The sequence below is a fragment of the Leptodactylus fuscus genome, chromosome 5, assembly GCF_031893055.1.
Source record: "Leptodactylus fuscus isolate aLepFus1 chromosome 5, aLepFus1.hap2, whole genome shotgun sequence".
NCBI classification, from domain to species: domain Eukaryota; kingdom Metazoa; phylum Chordata; class Amphibia; order Anura; family Leptodactylidae; genus Leptodactylus; species Leptodactylus fuscus.
This window is the reverse complement of record NC_134269.1, coordinates 163,280,949-163,305,979: the sequence shown is the minus strand read 5'-3', so window position 1 is coordinate 163,305,979 and position 25,031 is coordinate 163,280,949. Positions and strand designations below refer to the sequence as shown.

Genomic DNA, 25,031 nt, shown 5'->3' with positions numbered 1-25,031 from the left:
GAGCCCCAGTGGGCCCCTTTTAAAGTAACTCATACACACTGCAGCAAAGAAACAATCGAAATTGGGTGTTTTTGGCTGAGGGAGACAATAGAATAGACTGTATTACAGTCCACTCCAGTAGACGTAGATACAACCTGTTCGGACATGAGAAAGTAAAGAGGAATTTGAGGCCGTCATCTGCCTTGGATTCTTCATTTTCTTCTCAGTGCGGGCTTTCAGCATTCTGATGTGGTTTCCCACCACTGATTAGGCTGAAATTAATGAGCTTAACCAGTGGGAAGTCTCAGGCCACGGCCTCCGAATTAGCTGAAGAATCTGCGGCAAGATCCTAGTTAAGGAGGCAAAATGAGGGAGAAATCTGCTGCTGATTTAGGTGCAGAATCTGCTGTAAAATCAGCACCATATTCCACCATGTGAACAGGCCCTGATACTATTAATAGTGACACTCCGCAGTGGCCCCCACACAGCATTATGTGCTCTGCAGTGCCCCTCCCCCTAGAACCATTGCTATTATTACACTCTGAGGTTTCCTTAGACCCCAGACTATAATAATCAGATTCTCAGGAGAAGTGACTAAAAATACCAAACACTTATGCTGACCTCTCCTGGGAATCCTTGCTCCTCTTCTTCCTTGTGAACCAGGTTTTCTCCAACCACTATCTTGGTGGTCAGGGGCTCCAACTATTTCCAGCTGGCTGTGGGCCCGTACCCTATGCCACTGCCGAGTGGGCCCCTGGCACTTTTCCGGGTAGGCCGGTTGCTGACTCTGGTCCTGGTTAAAGTTTATATATATCTTTATTAGAGATGAGCGAACACTGTTCGGATCAGCCGATCAGAACAGCACGCACCCATAGAAATGAATGGAAGCACCTGGCACACAGACTTTGCCGGCGGCCGGCCGCTTAACCCCCCCGCATGTCGGCCGCCTCCATTAATTTCTATGAGAGTGTGCTGTGAGCGTGCTGTTCCGAACAGTGTTCGCTCATCTCTAAAATTCTTTATTCAATTGTAGTGAGTGGTACGGAACTGACATAACCACAATCCACGGATGGGGCTGTGCCACTATTTTATATGTTGTAAAATTTTATGTGACGCTGTAACAAAATAAATTCCCCTTTGGCGATGTCTAAAGTTGTCTGTCTATCTACGGCTAAGCCATTAGCTCTACAGGACCATATAATCACCTTACATTTATGGTTAACAATGTAATATTGCTTTTTCTCAGGTACTGGTACTAATGTCTGTTATATGGAGGAGATGGGCAATGTAGCATCTGTAGAAGGAGATGAAGGCAAAATGTGCATTAATGTGGAATGGGGATCACTTGGTGATGATGGAGGGTTAACAGATATTGAAACTGAGTATGACCAGATAATAGACCGGACATCCCATGCACCCGGAAAGCAACGGTAAGTGAAAGTCAGACAGCATTATAATCCTTAAAGGGATTATCTGGTTTCTAAAATATATTGGTCACATGACAGTATTCCTTAATGTAAACAAATCCCTAATAGACATCATGTTAAAATTATGCACAGTTTAGCAGATTTATCTTCAAGTCAGGTGACCACTCTGGTGACAGTGCTTGCAGGGAACCTGCAAACAAAATGAGGCCCTAAATGAAACATCACTGTGACATGTGACCTGTTCTAAGTCACCCAGTCACCTCCTTCCTCCCCTTGTCTTGGGACCGAGCTCAAACACCCTCTGTAGCTCCACCCTCTCACCTATCACTGCAGCCAACATCACAGAGGCAGTGTATGCACCCTGCCTCTTACTCTTCCCTATTGCAAGGTAAGGAGGCGGAGCTAGAGGCAGTAGGAGTGTTTCAAAGTGTAAATCGGTTAAACGGTGCAAATTGTAACGTGATGTGTATTAGTGATTTGTTTATATTAAGGAATACCATCACATGACTTGCGGAGGGGGAATGTCGTTCCACTCCATGTTTACTAACCATCTTCTAAACGCACCCTTCTTACCAATAATATCCACTTTCCCCCGACTCCAAGAACAACCAGGACTCCTATTTTGGATTTAAATTTGGCCTGTACAGGCTGATTTATTAAACATTACAAACAACAACAGTAACACATAAATAACGTATAAATAAACCGCCATAAATGGGCAGTGTATAAATATACATAAATTACTGCACAGCATAATATATTAAAGACCCCCAACTTTAATCAATCTTAAAGTGCAATATAACAAATCAGAACAACCAAATGGCGAGAGGCACCGCTACCCATCTACCCAGGCGCAAAACACCACCTCGGATAAACTTGAGTAACGTGTAGCCTTGTCCCCTGAGTGACCCTAGCCCAACTAAGGGACTTCCTAGGCTTTCACACTCCACCCCAGGATCCCCATACTGCTGAGGAGGTAAACCACTAATCCCCCCCCCCCCCCCCGCAACACACCCTTCATACACTTAAACAGGGTGGGCAGGCCACTTCTGTCTGTTAACTGTACTAAGTAACCCTGCACTCACCCTTACATTTCCTTATTAAACCTCCGACCCCCCCCTCCCCGCTCTAACTCATGCTTTCATTAACCCCTTCATTTTCTAATCTTCCCCCAAGTCATGTGAGCCCTATCCTCTAGTGTCCACTCTAGGGCCTTGTCTTGCCCAATATTTTTTTTATAAACCGGATAACCCCTTGAAATTGTTTTGTTCCATGTTAGCCATTTCAATTTTTTTTTATAACTTCAGGCTTTTGCTTTTTCTTGATTTAAAATGATTTAGTTCTTGGCCATGTCACAAATGTACCTTTTATGTTTTCACTTCTTGATAGTTTGAAAGGAATTTTTTTTCTAATTCCCTTTTTTCTTTTTTTCTTTTTTTTGCAAAAATAAAATTCTGTGCTTTTGAATCCTTTTTTGTAGTGCCTATATTGTTTTTTTTCTCTGCTGTTGTAAATTTCTGTTACTGTCCTCAAAGTATAGGTCAGGTCCTTTTATTTTGTCCGTTTTCAGGCATCCCTCCATATAATGTTTTATGTATGGGGGACCCAGTGGCATAACTAGGAACGGTGGGGCCACATGGACAACTTTTGACAGGGCTCCCCCGCCCCCCACTGACCGACACCCGCCGAAGACGCCGACCGATATTCCCCCGCATTCCTGTGCTCTCTATTATGTCCCATAGTGGCCCCTGTACACAATATTATGTCCCACAGTAGCCCCTACGCACACTATTATGCCCCACTGTGGACACCCATGAACTTTTCAGACTCCAGAGTATAATAATCTGAGACCGAAGGGGGGTACCAGCATAAAAAACAATGTTACTTGCCTATCCTCCGCTCTGCTGCAGTCCTTGGTGTTGTCAGGCATCTTCAATGAAGTCCAGGATGTCACATGACCCGGGACGCAGGCCCCAGTCATGTGACGTCAGGGAGAGTCACAGATGTAGGCCCGAACCTGCCTGGAGAAGTAACACGGTTTTGTATGTTCTCTTACCTCCTCTAGACCTCCGATCATTATACTCGGGGGTCTGAAAAGTCCCCCAGAGTATAATAATGATGTTTGTGGGGCCCGCGGCATCACTTACCGATCCCGGCCACTGTCAGGATTGGTAAGTAAATAATGCCTGTTTTTGGCTGGAGTAACGGCCTATTAAGAAAATAAAATAAAATGCCGGGGAAGCGGCTGTCACTGGGCCCCTAATGTCCCGGGCCCTGTGGCAGCCACTACCCCTGCTACCCTGGTAGTTACGCCACTTGGGGGACCCATGAAAATGGGTGCCCCTCGGGTGCAAGAGGACTGTTCTCCATCTCGGTCATCTGAATGTATCCTTATTTTTCTCCGGTGTATCTGGCAAAGGCAAATTTTCAGGAGCTAGAAAACCTAGTTTGTTAGGGTCAATCTGCCCACCTTGTTACTCACTAGGTAGCCATTAGTAAAATAAGAGAATGTTGTATTCATGCTGTATATAGGCCAGAGAGGGAATTTGGATTTATTATGTCTATTTTAGAACTCCAGTCAGTTCAAGCAAGTAAATGCCTTCTATACAGTGCAAACTGCAAGGGGCTTTCAGAATGACAAAAGTTGGATATTGAAATGTGGAGAATAATACGCGAGAAAGTCTTTGAACATCTAAGAGCTAATTATTCTCCTCGCTCACACTTCCTTCCTTACCTATATGATGTTGATCTCCAATTAACTGAAGCAAAATGATCTAAGTACTGTAGAATTCTCTGTCTGCAGACTTTACTAATATGGAACATCTCTGTGTTAACCTCAAAAGAAAATGTAATTATGCCAGTGGTCAGACTCGGAAACAAAGCCTTGGACTGAGCCATTCCTGAGATGAATTAAAGCAAGGTTTCCCATCTCCTCTAAGGAATGCTTTTAGCAAGAATGTGAAGGAAGAAAAACATTCTTCAAAAATCATCCTTTCTAATAACTCATTTTAACTCTACAAAGGCGTGCGAGTTACTAGGGTGTGCAGGGAACTAATTTAGTGAAACACCTCAAGGATTATAATAATCATTTATTACAAGCTTGTCTCTGGTCCTCGTGAACTTTTGCATTTTTTATAAGTATAATTTACTTTAATGGACTTCACATATTTTCTCTGCTATCCAATGAAAGCCCTTTACTGACTAAATGGGGAGCGGGGTGTTCACTTAGACAAGTCAATCCTACCCTACTAAGGCTGGAGCGTGTAGAGCGGACGTGGTGGTAAATTTCCATTATAAAAATTCAGCAGTGTGTTCTCTCATAAGCCACAGTGGAGGTTTTTTTTGCTGTGACTCACCTCCAGGAATCCCTGCAGGTTTGCCACAGCTTTTATCCCACTACGAATACTGCCTCTGTGTACCCAGACTAAATGGGTTTCAAAAGATTATATTGCTTTCTTTAGAACTGAAATGTAGAGTATATTAATACTTCAGATTCTGTAGGTAAGTGAAAACTTTATTTTCAGTAGCCTTTCATGCTCACACAGCTGCATGGCTTATGACCAGTGCTTAAATTGGGCTGGAACGTGCCGAAACTCAGTTCTGGCATAATTACAAACTGTCTTTAGGTGTTCCGGTATAAAGAAATCAAATCCTCAATAGTCAAGTATGTCTGAAGTGGAATGTGGAACATAAAAAATACTGTTACTTACCTCTCGTGGCTCCGGAAAGGCTTCAGGCCTACTTGGTGACATTCCTTACATCACGTGAGCCAGGGCTTGTCCTTATGCGTCACGATATAAGCCAGGCTCAAGTGATGTCTCTTCCATTATTGAAGATGGGCGACATTAGCCGGGAGTGTGCCAGAGCTCAGGAGAGGTAAGTAATAGAGATGAGCGAACACTAAAGTGTCCGAGGTTTGAAATCCGATTCGAACAGCCACACACTGTTCGACTGTTCGAACGGATTTCGAACCCCATTATAGTCTATGGGGGGGAAATGCTCGTTTCAGGGGTAGGCAACATTTGATAAAATCATACTTACCAAGTCCACGAGTGACAATCTGGCTGGATTCTGCTTGAAGACTTCTCCCGGCGCAGGGTCCCCGCGTCCTCTTCCGGGTGGAATTCACTCTGCCTAGGCATCTGGCCTAGGCAGAGCCGACTGCGCATGCAGCTCTGCCCATGCCCGACGCCTGAGCAGAGCAGACTGCGCATGCACGTGTATGCGCGAGCATGCCCGCGCATGCGCAGTCGGCTCTGCCTAGGCCGGATGCCTAGGCAGAGTGAATTCCACCCAGAAGAAGACACGGGGACGCAGCGCCGAGAAGACTTCGGAAAGGTGAGAGAAGAACCAGTGTTGATTGGCAGAATGTATAGCATTCTGCCAATCAACGCTGGTTCTGCATCGAACATTAAACTTCGAACAGCTAGTAGTGTTCGATCGAGTACGAGTATTTCGAATACTGTAGTATTCGATCGAACACCTACTCGCTCATAAGTAACATTGGTTTTTTTCATCCTCGCCTGGGTCTCCGATTATTATACTCTTGGATCTGAAAAGGGTATTGGGTTAATCATTTTCCCCTCCCTAAATTTTTTTTTTTTCCAATTTAAGTACTGCTTTTGACTGTTGGAGGTCTTTCTTGAAGCACACCTTTGAGTGTTTTTTTTTAAATACAGCATGTCCTATTTTTTACTTTGACTTTGCACACAATCTTTAGGATGAGTGAAAAATGGGCAAAACTCCAGACATTTAAAAAAAACAAACAAACATTAAAAAAAAAAAAAAAAAAAAAAAGTAGCAACACAGATGTTGAAAATAAATAAACCTAGCCCTTCATTTCTCTTGTTCTCATACAGGTTTGACAAGATGATCAGCGGAATGTACATGGGAGAAATTGTGCACCAGATACTTCTTAAACTGGCCAATAAAGGACTATTGTTTGGCGGCATCACAACACCTCAACTACTTGCCAAGGATGCCATACCAACCAAAAATGTGTCAGAAATTGAGAAGTAAGTGTTTACCATACTCTTATTTAGGATGCAATTACTTATTTATGCCCCTCTCCGTTTTGATCCCAAAACTTCAAACCACCAATTTGCCCTATAAGAATACTCAGAATTTCCCCAAATATTTAGTGTTTTATAGGTTTATGTGTTTAATAAAATTGTGCATTTTTATATTTGTGCAGTGACAACTTTGGTCTAGCAAAGGCTAAAACTCTCCTGGCTTCATTGGGATTAAATCCGACTGAGCAAGATTGTGTGCTGGTGAAAAGTGTGTGCAGTGCTGTGTCCACAAGGTCCGCCAAGTTGTGTGCTGCCGGATTAGCTGCAGTTGCCAATCGAATTAAGAATAATCATCATGACCCATTGGGACGAATCACTGTGGGAGTGGATGGTTCTGTCTACAAAACAAACCCAAAGTATGTCCTAAAAAGTCTGGTGTTATGTTCTTCATTATAATACTAGGACAACACTATTAGGCAACTGCAGTACTGGTATGGGAACCAAATATCTAAGAGTGCAATCGCAACACCTTGATGCAAAGCAAAATGTGCCCCTGTTTTGTCCTTATAATATACAATGTGACTTGAGATTATATCTCTGAATGTGGTCTGGTGTAACTATTATGATATTGTAGAGACCATATGACATTGTAGGGTTCATTTGCCATACGTATTTGCCGTTTCTAGGTAATACAATTTTTGTTTTTTACTTAACATCTGTTCTCCATATCAAAAGAACAATATAGGAGTAAGTGGAAAAAAGGCAGCAAATACTAAAATCTGAAGCACTAGATCAATTGTGTGCCAATATTGAGTGACCCCTGGTTCATATTAGCGTTTGGATTCCGTTCGGAGGAGTCTGCATGAGGACCCCCCTGAATGGAATACCAAGGCAACTGCAAGCGCTGTGCAGTTAAAGCATACAGACCCCATACACTATAATGGGGTCCGTGTGCTTGCCGTGCACTGCCTGCACAAATCATTTATGCGGGCAGTGCGCAGCAAGCACACGGACCCTATTATAGTCTATGGGGTCCATGTGCTTTAACTGCACAGCACTTGCAGTTGCGGTGGTATTCCATTCGGGGGGGGGGGGGGTTCTCATGCAGACTCTAACTGGACAGAATATATATGCAGATGTGAACTAACCCTGAGGGTTACAAGATTTGTATAATTTTGGTTGTATGTGTCTATCCTTGTAAAAAAAAAAAAAAAAACCTAAGGGGTTCATGTGTTATGAAACTGAGTAACTAATTTCCTTATAGTAAGGCGGGCAACTGACTTGCCATGAATTAAAAGCACAGGCAGATGTTCCCCGTGTGCCCGCCCGTTCACAGACCGTGTTTCTGTGGCTCCTTTCTAGGACAGGAATAGGACTGTTCTATATTTTGCAGCCCGGACTGTCAGCCCAAACATGGGACCGTGAAATTCACGGTCGTGTGTACAGGCCCATAGAAAATAATGGGTCAATGTGCTATCCATGAAATGGTCATGGTGGTCTGTAAGGGGATAAGTGTGGCAAGTATTTTCCACTGTGAATTTGTCCCAGACAAGCAGAAAAATCTAAGTTATATTGGCTTCAAAACCCACGTTTCTGTAACCAAATTTCTAATTAAATGCATGTCCTGAATTTTTTTTTCCACATTTTTTCAATTTGTGTAGGAAGGTTTTAAAAATGTCTATCTACATATTTTCCACTAAAAATTATCTCTAAAATTTTATTTCATTTTTATATTCAATCTAATACACAATAGGGTGCGACTAATTACACTAAATTACATTAAGATAGTAAGGGGCCTCTCTAGTGCCAGATGAATCCGTAGCAGTATGGTATATCACAGCAGAAAAGCCTAACTGCTGAAATGTATGTTGTACACATTTAAAGCATACCTCCAATTATAGAACGACTTGACATAAATGAATAGTACAGGTGAATATAAGAACCTGGTAATATATCTTATTAAAGGAAACCGTGTCCTTTCCACCTATTAAAGGACCATTCAACCCAGAATAGAAACAATTAAAAAAAATAAATGCTTCCCTATATGACGCCTCACGTCTCCTGATGTTTCTTGCTCTTTTTTTCTCTTATAGCATGAAAAATAAATTAAAAAGCAATATTATTTCTTATTCATGGCAGCTGTCATACTTTTTTCCCCTTCCTTTGTGTCCGGGTAAAAAGAAACTATATCGCCACGGAGAGTCGGAAGACGCTCACGAGTGGTCACTTTGCAAACCCAAACTTACCTATGTCCAGTTTCTCTCGGCAGAAGATGAAAACCTGGACGTCCACCTCGCAACACCACCCACATGACTAGGCCCATTCATTTGGGCCTAATCCAGCGTGGAAAGCCACGACAGGATGCCGGTGCACTGCCCTGGAATCCTGTGTACATGCGGAACCCTGTGTGAATTAGCTTTTTTGTGTATGCGCTGTAACTCAGTATTTACAATCGTGTCATACTGTCATTTGGGTCATGTTTTATGTTTCATGACTATGGTTAATGAAATATCAAATGTGTTTCCTTTGACTACGTTCCAGATTTGGTGAACATCTCAGCCAGACTCTGAAAGTGTTAGCTCCTGACTGCCAGGTTAAGTTTCTGGTGTCTGAAGACGGAAGCGGGAAAGGCACAGCTATAGTAACAGCCGTAGCGCAACGTCTTGCTGACCAAAGACAATTGATTGATAAAATCCTAGAACCGCTTATTATGACTGAGGCAAAGCTAAAAGAAGTACAAAAGCGCATGCGAAATGAAATGGATATTGGCCTTCAGAAAAGGACGCAACCTAAAGCTATTGTGAAGATGCTTCCCACGTTTGTGCGTGCTACACCCAATGGAACAGGTAACCACTAAAGGACATTTCTCATCTGTCTAGTTAGCAAAATTTGTTGCAAAAGTTAAAATTAATTTTGGTCCTTTGTAGAACGAGGAGAATTTCTAGCTCTTGACTTGGGAGGAACGAATTTTCGTGTTTTATATACCTATGTGGGTATAAAGAATGAGGGTGGAATACAAATGATAAGCAAGACCTTTGCCCTGCCCATTGAAATAATCCAAGGAACTGGAGAAAAAGTATGTGCCGTTTATGACTTGTTTCCTATGGTAACCTGCCAGATTTAATAACCTAATTTGGGTTTATTCATCAACACTAATGTTTGTTAATTATACTATAGCAGATGGGACTTTATTTTGGTAGTTGTACTGTGCTACAGAATACATAACTATGGAATAACTGTAAGAACTTAAAATCATTCGGAAATTAGGAATGTGATGATTTGGCATGATATATTCTCTTGCTTTATAGTAAGTACATAGCAGACTCCCTATGGATAGTTTGCATAATGTGCACACACACACACAGGGGCATAACTACTGGGGTAGCTGCGATAGCGGCTGCCACAGGGCCCGGGACGTTAGGGGGCCTGGCGGCAGCCACTAACACTACAGATATTTACACAGTATGTGTGTGCAGTGGTGTAATTAGGAATGGCGGGGCCCCATGGCAAACTTACAGCAAAAGTTCGCCACGGGGCCCCACCATTCCTAGTTAAGCCACTGCACACATATACTGTGTAGATATATATTTTCTATATCGCATGCACGCGCACACACACTTGCTTGAGAAAGGTTCATACTGAACCGAAACATTGCACATGTTGAATAAAGTGACCATCTAATACTTATTGGCGTGTGTGTGTATAATATCAATATCGCACACACGCCATGAAAAAAAATTCATTGTGGAAACTGTACTAACATAGGCTAATAACCATCTACTTATTATTCCTATTTTTCCTTTATTTGGAGTGTACACTGTATATACATACACAGATACCTGTGTAAGACTAGGTTCCTGCATTATAATGCTATTATGCCCTTGGTAACAAATCCTAGCATCATGTAGGAATCTAGTTTGGTCATGGCTGTGGGGCCCCATCTCTTCATGTTCTCCTTTAGTTCGTATTTTCATACTGTAGAATGTAAATGGAAGCTGTTGGGTTTTGCATTTCCTTGATGTTTTTTAGTGCTGGGGTATGTGCACCGGGTAAGTCTCTGTATACTCTTTGGCGGCTGACCTGCTACTATGTGCAGTAGCAAAATAGTGGATGAGATTTCACCAAATGTCATCCACTTGCTGCAAATAAAAATTGCAGTACAGGTCACGTTTTTTTCAACCCTACCCATGTCAATTACTTTCCATTGGTTACAACATGTGGTGAGCCCTGTGGTGATTATTACAGGTGCAGATTTGTAGCAGCCAAAATCTGGTTATGGAGGATTTTGCAGCTCTCGGGAGAAAACTTTGCTAAAATTTGAAATAGTATCTGCTGCGTGTGACCTAAAAAACACCTTACCTAGGGGCAACACGGTAGCTCAGTGGTTAGTACTGCAGCGTTGGAGTCCTGGGATTGATTCCTGCCAGTAAGAATACCTGCAAGGAGTTTGTAGAATGGGAGGAAATCCACACAAACACGGGGAGAACATACAAAGACATACTGATAGGAAAAAATGTACATTGTGATCCCTATATGGGGCTCACAATCTACATACCCCCCCCCCCCAAAAAAAAAACAAAAAAAAAACACTATGCCTAAAGATACAAATGCAAAAAAACCTCTCAAAACTGCACTGTCCGTACTTCATAGTTCCCTATTGACATACAACAAATATCTGGCAACAGCATTTTTTGTGTGAAAAAGTGATAAAACAAAGAAAAATGACATAAAGCACTAAATCTGGCTGTCTTCTCTTTCCAGCTCTTTGATCACATTGTGGATTGTATCACAGAATTTCAAGTAGAAAATAATCTTCAAGGGAAACGCTTGCCCTTGGGTTTTACATTCTCCTTTCCCTGTAAGCAGGACAGTCTAGACCAGGTAAGTGGCCAAAAATATGATGATCGTGTTCCTAAACCATTCACACTGACCTGCTACAGTGGTTTCTCTCCTACATAGGGTATCCTGATATCCTGGACAAAGGGTTTCAGTGCTTCCGGGTGTGTGGGAGAGGATGTAGTCAGACTGCTTAGAGAAGCTGCAGTAAGGCGACAGGTAATGGCATCTTATCTCTCAAGTCTTTATTGACATTGCATTTTCCTCCTCTGATTAAAGGGGTATTCACATCTAGACTTATGGCAAAATATGCCATAAATGTCTGATTGGTGTGGATCCGACCTCTAAGATCCACATCCATTTTGAGACCGGGGCCTCTCGACCCCATCGCAGGGTCATTGAGAGGAGAGGTAGCCATTCATGCATGGCTTTCTCCATTCACTGCTATGGAAACTCTGAGGATAGCAGAGAAGGAAGGCTGGGGAGATGCCGGAAATGGAAATACCCCTTTAACTGTGCTCTATATTTTTCAGAACTCTGACTTCTACGTTATAGCACTTGTGAATGATACTGTGGGAACAATGATGTCCTGTGGATATGATGATCCAGCCTGTGAAGTTGGCCTCATAGTAGGTAAGATACACCATAATATTCAAGTTTTTGTTTTATTATATAAAACTAAAGGGCTCTAATTTTTTTTTTAGATTGGGGCATATTTGACACCATTACATCTGATGCTTGGCGTTGTACTTGGTGATGTAAGGCTTGTATGCAGCTTACTGGTTATGCATAGGGTTGAGCCTAGCTTGAGATTTCAGGATCGTTTTTAAAATCCGATTTTTTTTTTTTTTTCCGATCATTTTCCAGCCAATCGTGAAATTTGCTTGATCGCCGATCGGGATCCGATCTTTCCCAATCACTCAACTCTAGTTACTTTATGTTTATGGAGTACGGTTGAGCATTCAGGATTGTTTTTAAAATCTGATTTTCGATCATTTTCCAGCCGATCACGATTGTGAAAATTGCTCGATCACCGAACGGGATCCTATCTTTCCTGATCCTGACCACTCAACCTTAGTTATGGACTAGCACATGTTAGTAAAGGAGAACAGCATTGCTTGATTTTCTTCTTCTATGGCAGTGAGACTGAATGAAGTACTTATACTTGTAATGATCAAGAGCTGAGGACCAATACTTGCCTCCATATAGTGTGCTTAAAGCTATCACATGCAGGGACCTGAGAACTCAACCTTGTACTACAGCCACTGGTTCATCAAAAGTTGATTGAAGCACATAGAGCACCATTGTATAATATAACACAGTACAACTAAGAGAATAGAACAAGTTTTTTTTAGAAGTTTATTGACCAAATGAATCCACTTGGAATTAAGTTATCCAAAGGTTTTATAACAACATATTTCCGCTGAAAGTGGCCATGTGCAACCTGCTGGATACTGGTAACTGGTAACAGAACCTTTAGGTTCAGGAATTCTGGGAGTCCTAGCTGTCTGTCCTGTTTATACATCCCTAAATAGGCAAATATTCTCATTACTACATAATATCTCCTCAGGTCTTTCTGAAACTAAGGCAAACAATATGTCCTGTTTCCTACCAACAGGCAAACTGGATTGTAGAGAGTCCAGCTGGTGGACATGCAAACTGATATTGTATGTACACTCTTAATATGTACTGGTGTAGTGTCTTGGAGGCTGTTACATATTCCCACAATAGTCTAATGGGCGTGGGCCTTGTCTTACAGGTACGGGGACAAATGCTTGTTATATGGAGGAAATGAAAAACGTGGAGCTGTTGGATGGAGATGATGGACAAATGTGTATAAATATGGAGTGGGGAGCATTTGGAGACAACGGATGCCTGAATGATATCACCACTACTTTTGATGAAGACGTTGACAACTACTCTATTAATCCTAGGAAACAAAGGTTTATGTTTATAAATTATTCAGTATTTCAATATCTTACTGTATATTGGGAAACTTTACCTTCAGTTACATAAAACCATGGTTATTGGGCATTCTGAAGAATGGACTCCCATCTACCTATGTTATAGCTTAGTGTATTTTCTTTCTAATATTCTGCTGCTCCACATTCCCCCTAATGGTTCCTGTATACAGTTTTTGTAGCTTCGATGTCATATGTAGTCTGTGATTTTAATATTTCCAAATATACTGTGCTTGGAGAAACCTGTACTGCAGTGTACACGGCCTGCGTGCTCTGAGTATCATCATACGGGTCATGCACCTTTAAACTGACCCTACATTGTAATTATCAGTGGGTAATATCTTTAAGCACAGAGTAAACATCTCTTAAAGGGAGTCTTCCAGCAATAAAATCACTTCTGACCTGCTTATATGGTGATGTAGGGGCAGTTAGAGACACTGTAAAAGTGGTACAGTCTTATTGCTGAGAAAATGAACTCTTAACTTGTATGTATCCAGGCCAAGGCCGTCTCTCCTCAAGGGTCCGGTCAATCACTATATTGGCAACAAGACCATGCCCAAAATGCACAGAATATCTAATTTCAATATAGATTAAAAGTTGGTTTTCTTGCAAGGGTACAATTTGACACACAAGTACTATATATTAGAAATCATGAATGGCCTGTATTGAAGGATCTAAATGGTTTATAAGAAATTTTAGTGGTGGTACACTCCCATTGTGATATTTTCACAGTAAAGGAGTAGATAAATTTCTCAATCTATAGCAGCAGTAGTAACTGCTCTTTGCAAGATAAGCGGTTGATAGGCTGACCGCCGACAGGACTGTCGGTGAGTTGCCCTGTCGGACTACAGGCTTAAAAATATCTTCCCCCAATATTTTCCAATGGGAAGGGTAGTGGGCGGGTATGTAGTGGTGCGATACCTCGCGCATGCGCAGTAGCTATCAGTCAGCGCGGCGATGATTGGACCGTCCGATCCAAAGATGAGGGGGAAGATATTTTTAATCCTATAGTCCGACTCTCAACTCACCACTGAGAGTCATAGCGGCAGTCCTGTCCGCGGTCAGCCTATCAACCGCTTATCTTGCAAAGAGCAGTTATTACTGCTGCTATAGATTGAGAAATTTATATACATAAAAAAGACCCCTGATGAGTATCCTAGACGAAATGCGTAGGGTTGGCTAATAGCCTATTTAGTGCGATATCTGACCTCACATAGGTTAAGTCTGAACAGGTACTTAGCCATTGGCTCTCACATTTCAGTTGGCATGGCGTTAGGCCAGTAACCTCTGAATGCTGGGGAATAAGCCACTGAGCTTGCATGTTTAAAGTCCTGTTATAGACCCCTATGGTGGGTGAAGATCGCCTTGGTTTGTTGAGGGAGTTAGTTGCTGAAGAGTCACATAATAGGGCAAATCTAGCAACCCTCCACAACACTGTTCTCAATTTTTGGTGTGTATTTTACTTCTAGTATCTTGGTTTTAATAGGCCAATAATAAAAGTTATATTTTAATTCCTATGGGAGGTTGGGTCTACTCCTTTACTGTGAAAATATAATTATAGGGATTTTCAATGTTTTGTTATTACAGAGAAACTACACTCCCATTGTGTCCCACAATTGGACAGATTGGGGTTTAAAATCTCCAACCCTTGTGTTAGGGTGAAAATTGCCCCAAAATAATGTACATGACCTATGTTGTAGTGTTCAGTCATTTCAGCCTTGCTTGAAAGAGGTCAAGGTAGGATCTATCTCCCCAACAACAGAAACATTCGCTTATCATTCTAGTATTTGTAGTCAGTAGATCTGCTGGTGTGGAAAAGTACTAAGGGCTAATTCACACATCCACGTGAGCTGACAGTGTTGATCACAGACAGCAGGCGGAACACGACACCATTGATTTTTAAATAGACGTTTGTGCTCTATTTTAGTCCACAGATGCCCATTCAAGTCTACAGGAATTTGGAAATCAAGGATAGTACATGGATGTCATCCATGTTTGTTTAACACTGACCTAAATACAGGCGAGAATTTCACCCAGAAATAGTCACAAATGTGAAATCTGGATAAACCATGTACCAGTACATAACAACCCAAAAGATTGTGTGCGGCTTGTAATGATCATGGGATTGAGCTAAAAAATCTGATAATAAAGGGTGAAGATTTAGTCAAGAGTACCATTCACTAGCTCAGGGGTAGGGAACGTACGGCTCTCCAGCTGTTGCGAAACTACAACTCCCAGCATGCATACTGGCTCTGCTGTTCTGGGAACTCCCATGGAAGTGAATGGAGCATGCTGGGAGTTGTAGTTTCACAGCAGCTGGAGAGCCAAAGGTTCCCTACCCCTGCACTAGCTCCACCAACTCCAGTGATTTACATCCTCTTAGGGGCATGGTTCTGAGCTCTCTGATACTGTTCAATGACCTGCTTCTGCCCCAAATGGCCCACTTGATAGTAGAGAACCGAAATGTCATATCTGTCGCCGAAATTAACAGCACCAATTGCTCAGGAACAGTGGGGGCTAGAGGAGAAATTACAGCTGTTCTGGAATCGATGGAAAGGAGTTTGTGGAGCTGGTGATATGTGGTCTTTAAAGCTACAACCATCCTTCTTTTACAGATATGAGAAGATGATCAGTGGCATGTACTTGGGAGAGATTGTGCGAAAGGTTCTAATAAGGCTCACTCAAGAAAAAATCTTATTTGGCGGCAAAATCTCTGACCAGCTAAATACAACAGGTCTCTTCCCTACCAAGTTCCTATCAAGCATTGAAAGGTATGTCCCTCTTTAGATTGCATGTGACAGTCTGAATTTTTTTTATTCTAATCATTATTTATTTATTTTTTTTCTAATCCATTGCTATAATCTCTCCTTTTGTGCTAGGCTGGCAGCAATTTGGCTTTTACTGTTGCTTTTTTAATACTGGTGATGTCAGAGATGATAGAAGTGTAGCCCTTGGTACTACCATGATCAAGAGAAATATTACACAGAACATACTCTACATATAATAGTGTACTCTGCGACTAGTGTTAAACACGAAAATAGAATACGAAGGGGTATGTGAGATTGAAAATAAGTATATTGCTGCCCATATTACATCGGCTGTATACTTTTTTCCTTAATCCTTCATAATGCATGATATAACATGTGTCCTTATAGAAAAAATGAACTTGCTGACTATTAAATGGAGATTGGCAAGTAACTACAAAAATACTCTCCGGCAGTCAATGGGGCATTGCTTTGCATGTTAAACCAGTTCACACTCTATTTTAATTTTTTTTTTGCATGTTTGTGTTTGTCGTGTTTTTATATCCCATTTATGTCACCAGAGATTGACTCTAGAATAAACATCAGAAATGATCTATTTTTCTGTCATGGAATATTAACATAATTCTGATTAGTTTCCTGCTTGAATTATGTCATGCTGAGATTTGTTGATTTTTCTGCATATTCTGCCTGAGGTGATACAGGCTTACAGACATTTACGTAGGCTCGTGTTTCCTCCGCAGTGATACCCTTGGCCTGCTGCAGGTTCGCTCCATTCTAACCGAGTTGGGTCTGAAGAGCACATGTGATGATACGGTGCTGGTAAAAGAGGTTTGTACCACAGTGTCAAGAAGAGCGGCTCAACTATGTGCTTCTGGGATTGCTGCTGTCGTAGAGAAGATCAGGGAAAACCGAGGCCTGGAGCATCTCAAGATCACTGTAGGCGTGGACGGAACTTTGTACAAGCTTCATCCTCAGTAAGTGAATGGGAAGGGCCATTAATATTGGAAGCCTCCTAATAGAATATGAAATTCAGTCTGAGGGCTGAAGGGCCGGAAACACAGCGATTTGGCCGCGGCGGAAACGCTGTAGGAAAAACCGAGGTGTTGTACAGTACTTGCAAAGTAGAAGGGATTCATGCGAATCCCATGCCCAATGTGCGGAAAAAATCGCAGTGTGGACATGCTGCAATTTCCAAAACAGTTGCGGTCAATGCAGCATGTCTGTTATATCTATGGAAACGCCAGCAGCTTTCCCATAGATATAATTGTAACAGAAAGTCCGCGGAGGAAAACTCTGTGACCTTTCTATTCAAAGCACTGCGGGAAGAACCGCAATACTTTCACGCTGCGGTTGTTCCCACAGCGTTTTAGCGTGGCAGTTCCGGACGGTGAGGCCTTAGACTCAAAATGACATATTTAGATCAGGACCATGATTATTTCAGGATGTCTCAGATTTCTGCTGGTGACTTTTAGGTGGGCTATGTCCCAACCAGGGACAAAGGACTTTAACCCATTACTTTTCTAAGGACTCATTTACATGGGGCAAGAGGGGGCAGATTTTGATGCGGATTCCACTCAATAGAGGTGTATGTAGGCCGCTACCGTTCTTTTTTCCGCTAGTGTTTTTTTTTTCCGCTAGCTGAAAAAAGAAGCGACGTGACCTTTCTTCAGGCGGATTCTGCCTCAGGAAATCAATACAAGTCAATGGGAGGCGGAAAAACCACTAGCTTTTTTTTTTTATTTTTTTTGGCAAAGACCACTTCAAAAAATGCCAGGTGGTTTTTTTTCAAGGTCCATTCACTGTGCTGGAGAACAAAACCTGAAAGAAAAAACGCTCGAAAAACCGCCTCATGTCAAAAAAACCACTCCAAAAAAAGCTTCCTAATTCCTGAAGCGGATATTTCCCTGACCAAATTCCTCGACCACCCTAACACATGTAAACTAGCCCTTAGGATGTGTAGTTGTGGTTGTTCTCATTATTTACTATTAATAATAGAATAATGTATATGAAGTAATATTTATTGTGAATACCAACAATACCTTCACTTTCACACTGAACACTAGGGCCCACAACATGGCCTGACATTTCCTATTTTCTGCTCTGTCAGCTTTGCTGAACAGGCTCAGCAGATGGCAGAACTATGGCGACGGGTCCATGCTATTATCTACAACATAGTAGCCCCTAAGAGTTTCAAAAATTGAAAAATTGCTGTAACATTAAAAATTTGCAAATAGCAAATACCTGGCTCTTCCATATTTTTCTTTTCTGCTGATTTATATACGTTTCTATGTACATTATACTTTTTGCTGATCTATTGTCTTAGGTGGTGATACTAAAATGGGTCCTATATGAGTAGGTGACTGAGCCATATAAATATGTGTAATGGACTTCTGCTATAGCCAGTTCCCAGTTGGGCACTAGTGAGAGTGGTGGCTATTGGCACTTACTGGCTTGGTCATATAGTTTTATATCTGAATATTCTGACAGTAATCCATCGTTTTCTGAAATAGGTTATTTATACTGCAATCCATAGCTGGAATGTAAAACTGACATTTATATTGCTGTGCTCGGAGCTTGGCTGGACTGTAGAGCTGCAATTATTTAGTGGCCCTCTGAGAACAATGCGTCAACTCTCTATCTAGATATTGTGACTTAGAGACTTGGAGTTCAGTTGCTAAAAAGTTGTACAGATTATGTTTGTCTTTTCTTTTTTCTTTTGTCCTTGTCACTTTTTTTTAATATACTGCACGTTTGTATTAGAAAAGTGTGCAATGCAATGAAGTTTCCCAGGTCTGCTCAAGCAAGTTCCGATTATTATTCCGAGATATTAGCAAATTCTCATTTTTGATTCATATTGTATAAGTATCCCGTAATATAAACTTTTATGATCTATATCTCCACTGGACACATTTGACTCTAGTTAGTCAATAGGCTGTCAATAACCATAAGGTTGTAGTGTTTGTTATATCTACTATATGTGGTATTGTGTGTGGTTTTTTTTTTTTTTTCTTTTAGGTAAGGGTAAAACAGAATTTTTTGGCTGGAAAACCAGTAGCAACTAATGAGAATGTGAATATAGTTAGTACAGAAGTGCAGCAATGTTATATTTCTATCACATTTGCCATCTCTGGTTAAAGGGGTTGTCCAGGATATTTTTGTACTGTGGCAGGAGTCTGAGGAAGAATATTTGTTGTTGTTGTTGTTGTTGTTATTATTATTATTATTATTATTATTATTTCCGATGCTCTGGTGTCCCAGGTCGCTGTCCAGTCTTGTCGCATTCCTGGGCTTTTCGTATGGATGTCACCACTGCACGTGACTGCTGAGGCCAATCGGCATCCTCAGTGACCTAAGGAAAGGAACCAGGACGTCACAGGTGACATATATGAGTTACCCCCATGTCATTACCTGAGGCCGCTAATTGACCTTGACTGTCACGTGTGTCAGAGACTTCCGCCAGAAAGACCTGGGGTGCTGCGGGACCAGACAGCAGCCTGGGACACCAATGCACAAGGGACAGGTGACAATGTCTTTCAGTTTTTTTTTTTTCCCCCCACCTTCCCCTTTCTCTACAGATAAAATGTTTTTCCTGGACAACCATTTACACAACACTGTGGAAATGTAGCATTTTTGCCTGGTGTTATAGAGGCATCAAAGTATATGAAATTGTCTTAACCCATCCATGCTTTGCATAAAGCAAAATGTTGCAGAAAAGCTGTTTCAAAAACTGCAGCATGTCAATGTTACCTGCGGTAAGAAGGGAAGAAAAAAAAAACTGAGAAAAGTGCAACATAAAAAATGCAAATTTTTTTAAAAAAATCTGTGACTTGCTATGTGAGGACTTAGCTTTTAAGTGCAAAGTAGTAACATGACTAGAGATGAGCGAGTAGTGTTTGATCGAGTAGGTGTTCGATCGAATGCTACGGTATTCGAAATACTCGTACTCGATCGAACACTACTAGCTGTTCGAAGTTTAAGGTTCGATACAAAACCAGTGTTGATTGGCAGAATGCTACCCTGCCCATCAACCCTGGTTCTTCTCTTACCTTTAGAAGTCTTCTCTGTGCAGCGTCCCCGCGGCATCTTCTTGCTGGAATTCACTCTGCCTAGGCATCCGGCCTAGGCAGAGCCAACTGCGCATGCGCGGGCATGCCTTCGCATGCGCAGTCGGCCTTACTCAGGTGTTGGGCTGGGCAGAGCTGACTGCGCATGTCTGCGCATGACCGCGCATGTGCAGTCGGTTCTGCCTAGGCCCCGATGCCTAGGCAGAGTGAGTTCCAGCTGGAAGAAGACATGGGGATGCTGCGCCGGGAGAAGACTTCAAGGAGAATCCGGCCCGACCATCACTCGTGGACTTGGTAAGTATAATTTTATCGAATTTTGCGTACCCTTGAAACAAGCATTTCCCCCCCATAGACTATAATGGGGTTCGAAATCTGTTTGAACAGTGTGCGGCTGTTCGAATCGGATTTCGAACCTCGGACATTTTAGTGTTCACTCATCTCTAAACATGACTTCTGGCCACACACCACTACATATCGCTGTGTAGCCCTAGCCTTATCAAAGCTGTATTTTGGATCATCTACTGAAATATCTCTCATTCTAGCTTTGCTGGAGTGGTTAAGAATACTGTGAAGATGCTGGCTCCAGAATGTGAGGTTACCTTCCGTCTCTCTGAAGATGGCTCTGGGAAAGGGGCAGCTTTAATTACTGCAGTTGCCTGTCGTGTTGCTGGGACTGAGCCACTACCGGCTTAACACAACTCAAGTATTTGCTTGTCTCATCTGCATTTGGAAACTACTGTTCTTCTGCTAAATGATAAATGTTATTGTCTTTTTAATGTTCTATTTATATGGAATATTGCTGTAATTTTTGTAAAAATTAAATATTTTTGCATGGAGATGATTTTCTGTAGTTTTTGTCCATTCATATAGGACCTTTATTCACACAGCTGCTATATGGATCAATGTGGATTTTATATACTTGGTGCCAAAACAGGATCAGAGTCTATCTTGGTAAAGGTTTTCCTATAGAATCATGATGAGACTTGATCCTATGTACATCATACACTCCGAGATGTGATAGTTCTTTGTTACCTTTGTACACACACATCCTATTGACAGTGCTACAGTCTGCTGTAAAGACTTGTGGAAACTTAAGAAACAAATATGTGGGGGCATACATTGTAAAGACACGAATACCCTCTGAATGGGGCTTGATGACAAAGCAAGGTTAAGGAAAATGTTTGTTTTTACTGTGTTAGCCAGTGGGTAGGAAATATATAAAAAAAAAAAAAAAAAAAAAAAAAAACTTGAGAAAGCAAGGTTAGTGATCTTACACACAATCATCCAGCTTCATTTTGTATAGGACTACATGTTGGATAATGTAGATATAACGGCATAAGGAAGTATTGCTCCGGGAGGGGGAACATCTTCATATACTAGGTGGCAGAATTACAAAAAATTGTGCTAAATGCCCATGGAAACCAACCACAGTGCAGTTTTCACTGGTTGGAGGTTGTGCTCAACAAAGTCAATTCGTATTTTAGTTTAAAAAAATAAAAAAAATCTGCCTGATAAAATATAATTAGAGATGAGCGAACACCAAAATGTTCGAGGTTCGAAATCCGATTCGAATAGTCGCTTACTGTTCGAACGGGTTTCGAACCCCATTATAGTCTATGGGGAACATATACTTGTTAAGGGGGAATCCCAAATCCGTCTCAGGAGGGTCACCAAGTCCACTATGACACCACAGGAAATGATGCCAACACCCTGGAATGACACTGGGACAGCAGGGGAAGCATGTCTGGGGGCATATAAATCACTTTATAACATGGAAATCCCTGTCAGCTTGCGATTGTCGCAAGCTAACTTTTTCCCATAGGAATGCATTGGCCAGCGCTGATTGGCTGAATTCTGTACTTTGGCCAATCAGCGCTGGCTCTGCTGGAGGAGGCGGAGTCTAAGATCGCTCCACACCAGTCTCCATTCTGGTCCGACCTTAGACTCCGCCTCCTCCAGCAGAGCCAGCGCTGATTGGCCGAATTACGTACTCTGGCCAATGCATTCTATTGGCGTGATGAAGCAGTGCTGAATGTTCAAGCACTTGAACCCTTGTACACCCTCGGCTCTGCTACATCAGAGCCGAGGGTGCGCTTGAACCCTTGTGCACACTCTGCTTCAGCAAGCTAATAGAATGCATTGGCCAGCGCTGATTGAAGCAGAGCTGAATCTGTGTGCTTAGCTCAACTACTCCACCGGCGTAGTTGAGCTAAACACACACATTCAGCACTGCTTCATCACTCCATAGAATGCATTGGCCAGCGCTGATTGGCCAGAGTACGGAATTCGGCCAATCAGCGCTGGCTCTGCTGGAGGAGGCGGAGTCTAAGGTCGGACCAGAATGGAGACTGGTGTGGAGCGATCTTAGACTCCGCCTCCTCCAGCAGAGCCAGCGCTGATTGGCCAAAGTACAGAATTCAGCCAATCAGCGCTGGCCAATGCATTCCTATGGGAAAAAGTTTATCTCACAAAAATCACAATTACACACCCGATAGAGCCCCAAAAAGTTATTTTTAATAACATTTCCCCCTAAATAAAGGTTATCCCTAGCTATCCCTGCCTGTACAGCTATCCCTGTCTCATAGTCACAAAGTTCACATTCTCATATGACCCGGATTTGAAATCCACTATTCGTCTAAAATGGAGGTCACCTGATTTCGGCAGCCAATGACTTTTTCCGATTTTTTTTTTTCAATGCCCCCGTTGTCGTAGTTCCTGTCCCAGGGGAATCGAGTTTTGGCGCACTTTATCACGCGGTATTCGATTCGAACATGGCGAACACCCTGATATCCGATCGAACATGTGTTCGATAGAACACTGTTCGCTCATCTCTAAATATAATAAAATAAAGTAGGCTTATACAGTGTACAGCATTCGGCCAATCAACGCTGGTTCTGCTGGAGGCTCGTCTGTGAGGAGGCGGAGACTACGATCAGACCACAGCAGTCTCCATTGTGGTCCGATTTTAGACTCTGCCTCCTCACAGACTTGCCTCAGGCAGGACCAGCGTTGATTGGCCAAATGCTGTACACTGGCCAATCAACGCTGGTCAATTCATTCCTATGAGAAAAAGTCAGCTCCCTCGTAACATCAAGCTGCCAGCTCTCCTGACTAGCAAGGGCGAGCCTGCGGCAAATCAATGCTAGTTCTGCAGCAGGCTCATCCTTGCTAGTTGGCTGAGCTGGCAGCTTGCTGTTATGAGGGAGCTGACTTTTTATCAGCATAACTGCAAGCGCTGTGCAGTTAAAGCGCACGGACCCCATAGACTATAATGGGGTCCGTGCGCTTTAACTGCACAGTGCTCCTCCTAAACACTCTCCTCCTGCTATTCGTGGACTTGGTGACTCTCCTTTAGTCGAATAGTGGTTTCCCCTGAAACAAGCATTTTTTCCCATAGACTATAATGGGATTCGATATTCGATCGAGTAGTCGAATATCGAGGCTCTACTCGAAACTAATATCGAATATTTCACTGTTCACTCATCTCTAGTCTTAACCATAATAATTTACTTTATATAATTTATAAGGAAATGTAGAGTGCGGTTTTATAACCCCTTACCACTCTAGGTCGTACTATTACATTGTGTTGACATATAATTAATGTGCAGTACCATACTAGTACGGCGTATCGATGTAGAACACACAGAAGTTGTCTGCTACATTGTTGCTGGGTTCTTTTCCTGAATTATACACCCAGCAAATTAACACATCAATGACATGATCAATAGTGATCACATCTCTGTCCTTCCCACTGTCAGATCACTGGGGTTCCAAGGGGATGCCACAGTAGCTAGGGGGCTATCAATGGTAATGATGAGCCTTGATCTAATACACAAAGACCATAATATGCTATGTATTGCAGTACAGAAGCATTGCAGTATATGGGTGCAGGGGATCAAGTAAACCCAGGTTCAAGACTTTGTGGGTCAATAAAATTTTTTAAATAAAGTGTAAAAAATATGTATAAAACTTTTATTAAAAAACAAACGTGAAACAGTAAGTATATAAGGTATTACTATGTGCATCTGAACTATCTAAAAATAAATGTTATTTATCCCCTATGGTGAATGCTGTAAAAACAAAAATACCATAATGCATAAATTAATGTGTTTTATTCACATTTCCCCTCCAAAAAAATAAAAAAAAACAAAAACTGATCAAATATTAAGTACCTATAAAAACTACAACTTGTCCTGTAATAACAGAGCCTTCACATAGGTCTGCCAACAAAAATGTTATGGATGTCAAAATATTTGTTCCCAAACAAATAATTTATTTTCACAAAATGTTGTTAAAGGGAGCCTTCACACGGAGTAAACGCGCGTGTATTTTTGCAAAATACACGTGTAAAAATAAGAATCCCATTGACTTCAATGATATTTTTTACACGTGTAAAAATACGCCTGTAAAATGTCATTGAAGTCAATGGGAGTCTTATTTTTACACGTGTATTTTTATACGTTATTTAGTAAAAGTGGTAAAGCGTAATAAAATTATTTGTAACCAGCATTGCCACAGGAAAAAACTGCTAGATCTTTTTTTTTTTTAGTATACCATAAAAACAAAACACAAAAAAAGTGTTACAGAATTGTGGATACCCTGAAAAAAAAACAAAAAACTTTAAAATACAACTTATTGCGCAAAGAATAAACCCTCATATGGCTATGTTGACAGAAAAATGTATATTATATATACTAGATTATATATATATATATATATATATATATATACACACATGTGTATATATATATATATATATATATATATATATGTGTGTATGTACTGTGTATATATATATATATATATATATATATATATATATATAGTAAAATTTGAAAGCAGAGATGGAATGTAGCTGGGCTTTAAACCCTGAACAACCTGACGTCCTTAATTGGTTAAAATATTACAAAATTGTTGCGCAGTTTCACTACTGTAGCTTAGTGGCAAAAAATTAAAGAAAAATCTTTAGGCATATTTAAAGATGATG

At 41.5% G+C, this 25,031-nt stretch overlaps 1 protein-coding gene across 3 annotated transcripts in view; it reads left to right on the top strand.

Moving 5' to 3' along the window:
- HK3 (hexokinase 3) overlaps positions 1-20,880 on the top strand; it is a 57,488-nt gene extending 36,608 nt beyond the window's left edge. For all 3 annotated transcript variants that reach the window (XM_075274649.1, XM_075274648.1, XM_075274647.1), the window contains 12 exons: positions 1,226-1,409; positions 6,266-6,421; positions 6,601-6,834; positions 8,960-9,264; positions 9,346-9,494; positions 11,180-11,299; positions 11,378-11,473; positions 11,788-11,887; positions 13,014-13,197; positions 15,831-15,986; positions 16,721-16,954; positions 20,587-20,880. In XM_075274649.1, coding sequence (XP_075130750.1) covers positions 1,226-1,409; positions 6,266-6,421; positions 6,601-6,834; positions 8,960-9,264; positions 9,346-9,494; positions 11,180-11,299; positions 11,378-11,473; positions 11,788-11,887; positions 13,014-13,197; positions 15,831-15,986; positions 16,721-16,954; positions 20,587-20,737 — 2,069 coding nt within the window. In that variant the 3' untranslated portion in view covers positions 20,738-20,880. The remainder of the gene's footprint in view (positions 1-1,225; positions 1,410-6,265; positions 6,422-6,600; positions 6,835-8,959; positions 9,265-9,345; positions 9,495-11,179; positions 11,300-11,377; positions 11,474-11,787; positions 11,888-13,013; positions 13,198-15,830; positions 15,987-16,720; positions 16,955-20,586) is intronic.
- Positions 20,881-25,031: the final 4,151 nt, after the last annotated feature.